The sequence below is a fragment of the Helianthus annuus genome, chromosome 15 (assembly GCF_002127325.2).
Source record: "Helianthus annuus cultivar XRQ/B chromosome 15, HanXRQr2.0-SUNRISE, whole genome shotgun sequence".
Lineage (NCBI taxonomy): Eukaryota > Viridiplantae > Streptophyta > Magnoliopsida > Asterales > Asteraceae > Helianthus > Helianthus annuus.
In genome coordinates this window covers 167,964,095-167,978,330 of record NC_035447.2, presented here as the reverse complement: position 1 = coordinate 167,978,330, position 14,236 = coordinate 167,964,095, and the positions used below count along the sequence as shown (strand labels likewise).

The window sequence follows — 14,236 nt, the reverse complement described above, 5'->3', positions numbered from 1 at the left end:
ATGTCAGTTCCGGTCTATCTCTACTCCTCCCATCCACCATAAGAGTTTCCATTGTTTCAATTGTGGTTATCACTTGTCGCCTCCAACATGGCTATACCATCTCAACCTTCACTCTCTCATCTTATCTAATATACTAGTCACCCCAGTCTTTACCTAAAGACCTCATTTCTTATCTTATCTAGCCTAGTGTACACACACATCCACCTTAACATCCTAATCTTTGCTACCTCCAACTTACAAGCATGCGTCTTTTTAATGGCCCAACAATCTGTAACGTATAGCCTAGCCGATCTAACTGCAACCCTATAAAACTTTCGCTTTAATTTCGCCAGGAACTTCTTGTCACATAATACCTCGGTGGTTGCTCTCCACCTACACCATCCAACCTGGACGCAGTGCGCCAGATAATTGGTGTATATAAACCACACCTCGTGTAACCCTAATCACGTTACTACAATCTATTTACATTATCCTAGTTTAATTTATATACATGTCTCTACAAAACACATACACACACACACGCAAAACATACAACCGTTGTAATTTGTTTCGGACAAAAACCAACGAAGTTTCAAGCAAGTTCATGATGACGATTTTTATTTTAACGTAACCAGGTTCGGAAAACGGGTCAAATAAAGGATCCGTTCAGCCGAGGTTGAAATATCATAAAAATAAACCACAAGATGATCACATTTGTATTTACAAAGTAATAAACATCATACATATTTATAGTAATGATTGTATATATGGATAGGACTGATGTTAATTGAGAGAAGATCTCTCAATCCTCTTTTATATATATTGCAGGTTATTGATCAATACAATTCATTCAGAATCATTCTATCTTACATGGTATCAAGCCTAATTTTCTCCCAACCCTATTTTTTCCTACGAGCTGTTTCCTTCGACTATTCTCTTCTGCCGCCGCTTGTCTTTTCTTTTCTTCTAGTCTCCATGGATTCTAAACTTTACTAAGCCATGACAGTGTCTAGCATCAAGAACTTCATACCCATCAATCTTGAGGTTGAAACCAACCATTACACAACCTGGTCTGAACTTTTTAAGGTTCTCTGTACAGCCTATGATGTTCCTGACCATCTCAGTCCCAGGTCTACCGTTGCTTTTACAGCCAATGGCAAGGTTGTCACGCCTCCCTCTGATGCTGACGCCCTATGGAAACGGATTGATGCAATAGTCCTACAATGGATCTATGGCACCATATCCACAGATCTTCTTCATACCATCTTGAAACCTGGTAACACAGCCCACGAAGCCTGGACCACCCTGGCCAACCTGTTCAAAGATAATAGCAATACAAGGGTTGTTTATCTCCAACAACAGTTCTCCAACATCAAACTTAAAATTTCTCCAGCGTGGCAGCCTACTGTCAGGAAATCAAGCTTCTTGCTGATCAACTTGCTAGTGTTAGTGCTTCGGTTGACAATCAAAGCCTTGTTCTTCAACTGCTCACTAGTCTCACTGAACACTATGATGGTATATCCACAATCCTGCAGAACCGATAACCCCTACCCGACTTTCATGAAGCTCGCTCCCGCCTCCTCGTGGAAGAAACTAAGCGTAAACACCGTGCATCTACTTCTGCCACAGCCCTTGCGGCCACAGTTTTCACCGCACACAGCAGCCCTGATACACACACCAACCCTGGTTCCACCACTGATCGTGGGCACAGCCAGGGTAGTACACGGGGTCGGGGCCGTGGTCGCAACAACGCAAGGAGAGGAGGACGTGGTTTCGTCCCGTCAAATCAACACCCATACATTGTTTTCTCACAATCTTGGGCCTCTAATCAGTTGATGATCCCAGATTTGATGCTCAAAGACTTAATATGGCAAGTAGATTTCAACAAATAGGAAAATATTGTGCGGAACTAGAAATCAAACTTTCAAGAAACAACTTACAGAATTTTCAAGTATATTGATGACTTTGAATAACAAAGTAATTGACTGTTACAAATGAATGCTTAAAGAATTTTGTGTGAAGGGTAATGGAGTTTGTGGTGTGTGTATTAAATGCTTAGCTCAACTCATTTAACCTTCTGGGTTGACATCTCTATTTATAGAGAGTCTAGATCATGAATAAACATTTGTTTATTCATGCACTTGCTTTGCACAAAGTAGCTTTTTGGCATATTCATTGAATCCGTTATTGTCAACTTGCTACTTTTTAGTTGTGTCAGGGCTTATCTTCAAGACTAGTTGGTTCATCAGAAATTCTGATGACTAGCTTACCATAATTCTGATGAAATTGATCATCAGAAATTCTGATGATCAGACTTACCAGATTCTGATGATAAATACCAGATTTATCATCTTATTTGTCTTGATCACTTCCTGATATTTAGGTGAATATGTGTCTTTCATTTCTTCTTGTCCTGTTATCATGTAGGCACCTTTTGTTGATCTTTCTTGACTGTATCTTCAGCATATGATCAGGTTGATCATCTTTTTCTTCAATACTTACATAAAAGTTTCCTAACATCAATGGGCCAGCCTCATAAACCAGGCCTAACAATGGCCAGTAGAAAATCCCAGCCCACCATGCCCATACCCTTCCATGCCCAGGCCCAATACAGGTGCTGGTATACTGGGCGCTGCTCCATTGTAAGCTTACACTGTAGGACCAGTTCCAACCGACATTGCTCAAGCCCTCTAAACTTTGTCTCTCAATCAATAGGATCCAATCGGAATAATGGATATTGGAGCTACCAGTCACATGACAAATCAGCAAGGTAACATTTCTCGATCTGTTTTTAATGATTGCACTTCTAAACATATTATAGTCGGAAATGGCATGACCATTCCCGTCGTTGGACAGGGTAACCACACCTTACCACCCCTTCCCACCCCTCAAACTAAATAATGTCCTATATGCACCACATTTAATTAAGAACCTTATTTATGTTCGCCGCTTTACTACTGATAATTTAATATCTATTGAATTTGATCCGTTCGGTTTTCTTGTGAAGGATCTCAAGACCAAGGCTCCTATCCTATGATGCAATAGCTCGGGTGATCTATATCCCCTCACTACTCCTCTCCACAATCTATTCTCTCCACCTCAACATTTGCTGCCATTACCCAGGACCGTTGGCATCAACGACTTGGGCACCCGGGACAAAATTTATTGAAATCTTCTTCTTGTATTAATTTTGGACAATCCAGTACTACTATTTGTCAATCTTGTGTTTTTGGCAAGAGTGTTAAACTGCCTTTTTATGATTCATTGAATAAAACGTCTTTCTCTTTTGACATTATACATAGTGATTTATGGACCTCAGCGGTTCTTAGCACAGGTGGGCACCATTACTATATATTGTTCCTTGATGATTACACTAATTTTTTTGTGGACATATCCAATCAGTAACAAGTCACAAGTCTTTGAACGTTTACGAACTTTAACAACTTTATACATACCCAATTTGAGCGCAAAATAAAATAATTCCAGTGTGACAATGGAAAAGAATATGCAAATAATAACTTTCAAAACATTTGTCACCAAAATGGCATTTATTTCCATTTTTCTTGCCCCCACACCTCCTCCAAAACGGGAAAGCGTAACGCAAAATCTGCACAATTAATAACATGCTTCGCACACTTCTCGCTCAATCATCTATCCCGCCTAACTTATGGCATCATGCGCTCGAAGTTGCAACCTATCTCCTCAGCATTCTCCCAAGTAAAAACCATAACTTTCTCTCACCACCACCCTACTTTACAAATGCCAACCAACTATGAACACCTACGCATGTTTGGCTGCTTGTGTTACCCCATTCTTCCCTCCAACACACTTCACAAATTAGCTACCGTTCACAACCCTGTGTTTTTTCTCGGGTATCCCTCTAACCACCGAGGGTACAAGTGCCTTGACCTACATACCCACAAAATCTTCATTAATCGCCATGTTTATTTTGAGGTATCTATTTTTCCTTATCAAATAAGTTTTCCCACCACCACTTCCCTCCTACGATTTTTCATTCTATCTTACACAAAGCAATACTGATTATTCAAGATAATCAAGCAACATATTATTATTGTAATTTGTATCTAATACTTCTTTATATAGAACTTTCCTGTCTCACTTATCTACATGCATAGTAATATACAACTAAGAAAAGAAAAAGGTTTAAAGTGAAAAGAAAGATAAAGAACAAAGGGTTACCTTGCCACTATACTAAACTTTATAATAAACTCAAATTGCAAGAGACCTCACTTCATCCTCTTTCCAAAGCCCTTCTTCATACTTATACCACCTCAAAGACCCTTCATCAAGCCTTGTTCTCCTGCACATGACACATAAATCATCCATACAAGTCACGAACTCACGTATTCTAGACGCCTTAGTAATTAAGATGAAACATGTTTAACGCCCTGAGTCCCTGTATTTTTGCAATTGATAACCACGAACTGAGATTTACAAAGAATAAAAAGAGCCATAGAAGACTAAACATGGAAAATAAAATAAGAGAAAATAAAACAATATAATCGTTTTCTTCTTTATTCTCCCTCAAGTTGGAGCATGGAGGTCACAAATGCCCAACTTGGCAAGTAGTAGTTGCAATTGTCGAGATCCCAACACTTTAGTAATTAAGTCGGCTACTTGTAGTTTCGTGTCAATGTACGTTGGCTCTATTTCTTCAAACACGACTCGTTCTCTAAGAAAATAACAAGTCACTTCCACGTGTTTCGTTCGTTCGTGGAAAACTGGATTGTTGGCGATGTGGTTGGCCGCTAGGTTGTCACAAAAACTAAACGAATTAATGGAGAGGGTTACCAACATCCGCAAAACTCAAGCCGAACTACAAGTCTCAGTTGACACGCGTTATGCGCGTTATAAAGAAAAACGGATGTTAAAAGTTTGATTTGACATAAGTTTGTAGTGTCTCCACAAAATTAATTGTAAATTTTGTAGTTAGCATAGAGTCGATGTTATTATCATTAAGTTTCATAGATTAGGTTTTAGGATGTTTAGTTGTAAATTTTCCAAAATTTAAATACGGCACTTTACGGACACGTGACAGATCCGCGGGGCAGCGCCTGTGACTAAAATGCTAGTTATGGTCAGTTATAAAAAAAATTCAGTACTTTTACATCTTGTTAGACTTTTTGCATCTTTTGTTCTGTTGTTATTGTAATATATATTATTTTTGTTTGATGAGTTAAAACAAATTTGAAGTTTTCCTGTGCTTTTTATTAAAAATTGTTTTATATAGATATTTTGCTCTTTTTTGACATGGTGAAAGATTTGTAAGTATTTTTATTCTTATTATTTTGATAACTCAATTGTGACATGGTGAAAGATTTGTATTTTGTAGGTATTTTTGTACTTATTTACCTATATATTTAAAACACAATTCAATGAATAGTAATAAAATTTATTTATTTTACTTTACCTATATATTTAAAACACAATTCAATGAACAGTAATAAAATTTATTTATTTCATATTAAAAAGAGAATTGAATGAACAGTAATAAAAATAGAATTGAATAAATAGTAACATCACTAAGGAATGAGTAAATGGTATCGGGTACTGGTATCGGTATCAAATTTACCAAACCGGGTGTATTTTCGGTACCGGTTTGACACCGGTATTCATCGGTTTTTACCCTCAAATATCGTTGTCGTACCAGTACTGACCGTATCGAGTCGTACCGTACCAGGTATATTCGGTATCGATACCCACTTTTGAGGATTTCCGTAACGGTATTTTCGGTACCGGTTGGTACCGAGCTCATCAAATCCTGTAGCAACGTAGCAATGCAAGTAATTGCACCGTTTAGATTAGTTTTTATACATACAGTAAGTAAACTGTATTTCGTTTGAATGAGTTTTATATACACAACTTATTTTGCTTTATTTTCTGTCTTTTTCTGTAATGAATAAATTGTAGCATGTAAAATTAACTTGGATATTTAGATTATTGATTAGTAAATCGTATCAAATTCCTGTAATCAAACCGGTATCGTATCGGTACCAAATTTACTATACCAAATAATTTTCGGTACCAATTTGGTACCCACCTTTTGGCGTTTTCAGAATCGTTACTTTCGATTCGACACCGGTCTAGCACCATACCTCTATTTATTGATTTTTACTTTCAAATACCATACCGTATTGTACCGAACATTTTCGGTGCCGGTACCTAATTTCGATGATTTTCCGGATCGATACTTTCGTTGCATTACCGGTACCGAGCTCATCCATATTTTAACGTGTTAGCACCGTAATAACTGAACTGAAAACAACCGAATTTCCAATATGTAGGACGTGCGGGTCCTATTATTATATATTAGGTTATTTAAAATCGTTTTTTTAGGACGGAGTGACTATCCTTTTCACGACATTTTTATTTATGTTTTGATATTCAGTATCTGCTTGCCGTTACTGACACGCGTTTTGCAGTCATTGGGTCCCCGCCGCAACGCGCGGGCGGAAAATCAACTAGTTATTTTGATAACTCTTATTACCTGTATAGAGTATGTTTGACATTAAGGGTATGTTTGGCATGGAGCTTTTAGGAGCTTCTAGCTTTAAGCTTTTAAGAAAAAGCTCCTACTCAATAAAAGGTCTTGTTTGGTTGAAGGAGCTTTAAGCTTTTAGGTTAGGAGCTTGAAGCTTTTGGTTGAACGCTACTACTAGTAGCGTTTAGAAGGAGCTACAAGCTTTTAGGGAAAAAATGACTATTTTAACCTCTAAAAATAGGAAACATTTTAATGCACCAACTTTCTAAATTTTTAGTTATGTCCATTTTGGTCATTTTATACATTTTATTAAAAGCTCCAGCTACTCTACCAAACACCAAATATATCTAAAAAGCTACAGCTACTAGCTACCAGCTACAGCTATCAGCTTCCAGCCACCAGCTACCAGCTTACAGCTTTCAGCTACCAGCCACCAGCTACTTTTGCCAAACATACCCTAAGTTTTTAGGAGCTTCTAGCTTTAAGCTTTTAAGAAAAAGCTCATACTCAATAAAAAGTTTTGTTTGGTTGAAGGAGCTTGAAACTTTTAGGTTGGGAGCTTGAAGCTTTTGGTTGAACGCTCCTACTAGTAACGTTTAGAAGGAGCTACAAGTTTTTAGGGAAAAATGACTATTTTAACCTTTAAAAATAATAAACTTTTTAATGCACAATTTTTTTAAATTTTTAGTTATGTCCATTTTGGTCATTTTATACATTTTATTAAAAGCTCTGGCTACTCTGCCAAACACCGAATATATCTAAAAAGCTGCAGCTACTAGCTACTAGCTACAACTACCAACTTCCAGCTACCAGCTTTCAGTCACCAGCTACTTTTGCCAAACATACTCATAATGTATTAATTTCGGCTATAGTTCATGCAAACAATTAAGATAGTTTTAATTCATATATATAACTATTTTCATTTAGTAAAATTTAAACTAGAGTAAACTGCCATTTTGGTCTCTGTGGTTTGGGCAGTTTTGTCATTTTAGTCCAAATCTTAAACTTTTTAAATCTGGGTCCCTGTGGTTTCACTTTTATTGCCATTTTAGCCCAAAATTTAAAAACTCCCTTTTTTACTGTTACAACCTGCCTATTTTATCTTTTTGTGCAGGGGTATTTAATTAAGAAATGTATTTAATTTAGTTTTTTTAATTAAGAAAATGTTAAATGAAAATCAGTTGGACAAAAATACTTCTGCACAAAAAGACAAAATAGGCAAGTTGCAACAGTAAAAAAGAGAGTTTTTGAATTTTGGACTAAAATGGCAATAAAAGTAAAACCACAGGGACCCAGATTTAAAAACTTTAAGATTTGAATTAAAATGGCAAAACTGCCCAAACCACAGGGACCAAAATGCCAGTTTACTCTTTAAACTAAAAAAGATTTGTCCCAAACAAACTCCCTTCAAATATACAAACTACAAAGTCTAATATGGGATGCAAATTTTAATTTATTAAAGTTTTTCAACAACTTTAACACCACTGCTTGTCTAGAAGCCCTAGCTGCTCCAAATTGACCCACTAAACTGCCATAGACTCAACAATTTTTCTCCCATGTTTTTGTTTTCTTCTTTTGTTAAACACAATAAAATATTTATTATATCATGAATCTTTTGTTATACATATTAACATTGTATATATAAAATTCATAATAAAGCATATGTAAATATTAAAAAAAAAGCTCGTATCTATATTGAAAAGGTTCGATACCGTGCATAAGGATTGATTCGATTTTAAGGGGGTGTTTGGTGTTGCGTTTTCAAAATAGATTATGCGTTTTCAAAATAGATTTTGCGTTTTAAAAACTGCGTTTTGAAAAAGCATGTAGGTACATGCTTCTCCAAAACTGCGTTTTGGAGGCAGATAATCACTTTTTCATCCAAACACCTTTTTAGATTATTTATATTTTACAAACACAATAATCAAATAATCACTTTAAAACGTAATCCCAAACACCCTCTAAATCTTCCCGAGTTTAAATTAAAGTTCTTCGGTATATTTTAACCCTCGTCAACTCCACATAGGTGTTACGTTAGCCACTTTTCTCCATTTCACTCAGCCTCACCCTAAAGAAATAGTTTAATCTCGTCAACTTCATTTAACCCTATTTTTTGAGGTTACTATATTATACAAAGGAAAAAGAAATTAATGCAATCTCTTAATATCTCGTTAACATGTAACCCCTTTAACGCCTCTTAACACAAGTATGGAGTGGTGTGTAACGCCGGTTAATGTATCATGTCACTTTTAACACCCATATGTCTTAGATGACCAAGTAGAAGTTAATTATGTCTGGAATTGTCAGGCAAAAAAATAATAATAGCTTACTTTTTATATAGTTTCATAATTTTTTTTTATAAAAGAATACAACTATTACATACTTCAATTATTGTTAAATGTTATTCAATAAAATCAAACATTTATATTCTGTGGTTCGTTTAAATGCTATATTTAACATTTAAAAAATGTGTTAGATAAAGTGGCATATACCATGATCCGCGCACGAAATCATTAACACGATACGTCTAACGGTCTAAGTTAAACGAAAACCCATTACACGTTGTGTCTAACCAAAGCTTTTAGTAATACATAAACATATATAAATTACTCGCAAGTCAAGCTTGAACATTACACGTGACCTAGGGTTGTTTATGAGCCAAGCCAAACCGAACAGACCTTTGCTCGTACTTGGCCCGTTTACAAATTTAAATCGAGCGGAGTGGCTCATTTAAAACCGAGCCTCAAATCAAACGGGCATTTTCCAAGCAGCGCATATTCCGAGCGAGCGTCAAGCGAACTTTGAGCGATTTTGACAACTGTGTCGCCCGATTTAAATTTGCATAGAGAGATAGTGACAACGTTGGGTCTCGAGCTTTTATGTCTTTAAAAACATGTACATTTCATGACATTATATTTTTCTTATGATTAACAATGTTGTGGCCGATTAGGCGATGATCATATTGCACGAACAATGACGTTGAGAGTAGGAGACGACCGACTTAGGGTAACAACATAAGACATTTGGGCGATGAGCAGACTGTCGTTTAGCGGTTTAGAGTTTAAATTTTAGACTTGGTGTAAATTTTTTATCGGCTTGATTGAGGTAGTATATAGAGATTTAGTTGTAAATTTGTATATAGTGGACCAAAATTTAATTAAGTGGTATATATAAAATATAAATTTAATTTTTATTTATGTATATATATATAGGGGAAGGTTCATTTGAGAAGAAATTTAATGTAAGAAAAAAAAGAAGAAAGAGCATATTAGTAAAATAATATTTTATTTATAACTCATATCATTAATTTTTAACTCTTTAATTAATTAGTCAACTAATTATTAATTATCCTACATATAATCTACAAAACCTACACATATCAAAAATTTCCTACATATACCCTACACATTATAGAATTTTATTCTACACAGTCGAAATTTATCCTACACACCTCGAAATATATCCTACACAACTAGTAATTTATTCTACACTTTAAATTAAGTTGTTTTTTTTTTTTAATTTGGAAAAGTATATATTTTGAAAATGAGTTACAAATTTAATTTAGTTAGTTATTAAAGAGGAATAATACAAATTAATGATTTTTGTAATTTTACCAATATACCCTTATATTAAAATTACATGCAAATATTAAATGAAGTAAAATGAAGCATTCTTATTGGTTGAAACTTCTTCTTTTTTCTTCTTACAAAAAAATTCTTCTCATTTGAACCCTCATTTAATATACCCTTATATTAAAATTACATGCAAATATTAAATGAAGTAAAATGAAGCATTCTTATTGGTTGAAACTTCTTCTTTTTTCTTCTTACAAAAAAATTCTTCTCATTTAAACCCTCCACTATATATATATATATATATATGTATGTATAATTTATATTTGTATATATACGTGTTTATATATGTAGGGTGTGGTTCAACAATAAAGTCCATTTTTCCTACACAGTGTACAAAGTCATAAAACACCACAATTTCAGCCATAAAACACACTCCAAACCCACAATTACAAAGTGAAGATCTATAAAACACAATATCCAAACCCTAACAATCCATTAAAACTTCAAACACACCATCGTAGAACTATGAATATAAAACACAACATGATAATCAACATAAAACACACTAATGTTAGTCATTCGATAATCAAAGCCTTATCATCCAAAAGACAACACAAAACACACAAATATAGCTTTTAGTAATCTTCACTTTGTTATTTGTGGGTTTTAAGTGTGTTTCATGACTTTTTACACTTTGTAGGAAAAATGGAATTTGTAGCAAACTCTCACCCTATATATGTATATATACTAATTAAAAATAATAATTCGAGTCGAGCGAACTTTTGCTCATGTTTGGGTCGTTTACAAATCGAATCAAACAGATCAGCTCATTTACAACCAAACCTCAAATCAAACAAGCATTTTTCGAGTAATTTTCGAACGAGTGATGAACAGCGAGCGCTTTGAACGGCCCTTAGTGACCCCAAGCAAGTCAAACTCATTGGCCTCCCAAGTTAAAGAAATCCAGCCGTCCTATACATACGTATACATATTTTCCACACTCAATAAATAAACAAAAAAAAAAATCTGTATAAACTTCATTACCAAACTCCTTAAATCTCTCAACACACAAAACTCGTCACAAATCCCTTCACTTTTGCGACACAAGATTATCACTATTTCACACTATTCATGGCGGTTCAACTGTTGGAAACTCTTGAACAGTCCATCACCGCCTACACCGGACTTTCTTCGGCGACTTTCATCACTCTACTTGCGCTATCTATCGCCGGATACTATGCCGTCTCCGGCTTCTTCTCCGGAGACAATCATCCGCCGCCGCGGTCTAGGTCCTACGAAGAAGACATGCAGCCGCTTCCGCCGCCGGTTCAGCTCGGCGAGGTTTCCGAGGAAGAGCTGAAAGGTTACGACGGTAACGATCCGAAGAAGCCTCTGCTTATGGCGATTAAAGGTCAGATCTATGATGTTTCGCAAAGCAGGTATGTTGTTGATTTTGTTTTTTTTTTTTAAGTTTTTTTGTGGCTTTTTAGTTTGATTTTTTGCTTTGTTATGAGTATCTGATGATTTGTTGCTTGGAGAACACAAAATCGGTTGAATTGAGGAATTGATGTTTGTGAAGTTAGGGTTTGTGGTTGAATTTTTGGTGATCGAGTTGATGTTATTCAATTATTCACTGTGTTTGATGCTATTTATTTATATGATTTTTTGTTGATTTTATAGTTTTTTTTTTTTTGTGGCTTTTTAGTTTGCCTTTTTGGTTTGATATTCTCTGAGGTGTATTATTATATTATTAGTATCTGGCTTTTTTATATGTATGTAATTGATGATTTGTTGCTTGGAGAACACGAAATCAGCCAAGTTGAGGAACTGAGGGCTGTAAGCCTGTAAAATTAGGCTTTAAGATTGAAGATTTATAGTTTTTTTTTTTTTTTTGAAGTATTTTTTTTGGCTTTTTTGGTTTAATTTTATCTGTTTGATGTTAGTTTCGGATGCTTTAATTTACCTTTTGAGGACACGAAATCGGATTTTATTGCTTGAAGCCTTGAAGGACACGAAATCGGTTGAGTTGAAAAGATGGTTGAATTTTGGGTGATCGGTTTGATTTTATAGCTTTTGTTTTAAAGTTTTTTTGTGCTTTTTAAATTTGCTTTTTTGGTTTGATATTCTCTCTCTGTGTACCTGATTGATGATTGGTTGCTTGGAGAACACAAAATCGGTTGAGTTGAGGAATTAATGTTTGTAAAATTAGGGCATGTGATTGAATTTTGGGTGATCGGTTTGATGTTATTCACTGTGTTAGATGCTGTTTTTTATTTGATTCCTTGTCGATACCACTTATTCCGGTTTTATAGTTTTTGTTTTAACGTTTTTTGTGCTTTTTAGTTTGCTTTTTCGGTTTGATGTTAGTTTCTGCTGCTTTAACCTTTTGAGGATGGGAACATGAAATCGGTTGAGGAATCGATGTTTGTTAAACTAGGGTTTGTGATGGAAATCCTGTAGTCGATTAAACTTATGCTTTGGTTTTAATTAAATTAGTGACTTTTAATGACCGATTTGATGTTATTCACTCTGTTTGATACTACTTTCTTATTTGATTCGTCGTTGATATCCCTTATGATGATTGATGTCTTTTTCAGTAGGTGGTATTGTGTTATTGAAGTTGCTTTTTTCCTTTTGTTTTATCATATCTTTTGTTTGATAGCTTCAGCAATACAATCTTGAATTCGATAATATGTTGTTTATTGGAATTAATTTTTGTAAGAGTTAAGTGCCATATACGTCCCAGTGGTTTGTCCACTTTTGTCATGTCAGGTCAGGTCAAATTTTAAAATTGTACCATTTCCTCCCTAATATTCTCGAAACGTGCCATTTCAGTTCAAAAAACTAACGCCAGTTAAAAAAAACTCAGTTAGGTCAGGGATGAAAATGAGATTTTATTCTGAATTTTTTGGACTGAAATGGTACGTTTCGAGAATGTTAGGGAGGAAAATGATACAATTTTAAAATTTGGTCTGAAATGGCAAAAATGAACAAACCACAGGGACGTAAATGGCTCTTAACTCTTTTTGTAATAAAAAAGTTTAAAAAACCAGCAAGATATTCTACTACTTTGTACTAACGGGTACGATTATCATTTCAGGATGTTTTACGGACCAGGTGGACCTTACGCACTCTTTGCAGGGAAAGATGCTAGTAGAGCTCTAGCAAAAATGTCGTTTGAAGAGAAAGACTTGAACGGTGATCTCACTGGTCTCGGTGTGTTTGAGCTCGAGGCATTGCAAGATTGGGAATACAAGTTCATGAGCAAGTACGTCAAGGTTGGGACCATCAAGAAACCAGAACCCACACCCGAGCCATCAACCAATGATCAACCAGCCGAGCCATCCGCAACCGAACCTGCTGAACCATCTGCAGCCGAACCTGCTGAACCATCTGCGGCCAAACCTGCTGAACCATCTGCAACTGAACCTGCCGAGCCATCTGCAGCCAAACCTGCTGAACCATCTCTAATGGAACCTGCTGAGTCGACTGCAGCTGAACCTGCTGACCATGTTCCATCAGAAGTTGCGGTTGGAGAAACGAAGGATGAGACTACAAGTGAAGCCAACAAACACGAGTGATTTTGTTTGTGACGCCTTAAGCAAAATATGTAGTATATTGGTGTCCATAATCATGACTTGTTGTCTAATGGGTGAGGTATACTCGTATATTTGGCATAAAACAAGGACTATGATAAGTTAACATTATTTTCCAATTTGTGTTTCAAAATGAATGTTGCATCTGGGCTTGTAGTTGATTTGGATTTTTTTTTTAAATCTTTTTACATGCCACAAAAGAGGGATTTTCTTAACTTCTGAAAACTTATCGCTTTCAACACATTACAAATTCCGAATATGTATGCATCAAGTACAAGTTAATGTTTAAAGAAACACAAGATGCAAGATTGACCCTTGCATGGCCCAAACGGCGAAGTGGTTTTGAGAAGTTTTAGTTGCGACTATGGGCATATAACCCTTTTGTTCAGCCTATACGTTAATAGTCGAGAATCTTGGTTTCGGAAAGCGTGACTGAGGTGTGAAGCGCTAGAGAACGTGAAATGGAGTGATCTCATGAAGTCGTTTGAGGCATGAGGCGCTAGAGGCGATGTGAAGATCACAGGCGCTAGAGGCGATATGAAAATTGCAGGCACGCCCTAGAGGCGATATGTCGATATGAAAAT

General features: G+C 35.6%; 1 protein-coding gene across 1 annotated transcript; it reads left to right on the top strand.

Moving 5' to 3' along the window:
* The first annotated feature begins 11,064 nt into the window (after positions 1–11,064).
* On the top strand, positions 11,065–13,813 carry LOC110912940 (membrane steroid-binding protein 1). The gene is made up of 2 exons (XM_022157779.2): positions 11,065–11,495; positions 13,157–13,813. The coding sequence occupies exons 1-2, from the start codon at positions 11,188–11,190 to the stop codon at positions 13,635–13,637; spliced, it is 789 nt and encodes a 262-aa protein (XP_022013471.1). The 5' UTR covers positions 11,065–11,187; the 3' UTR covers positions 13,638–13,813.
* Positions 13,814–14,236: the final 423 nt, after the last annotated feature.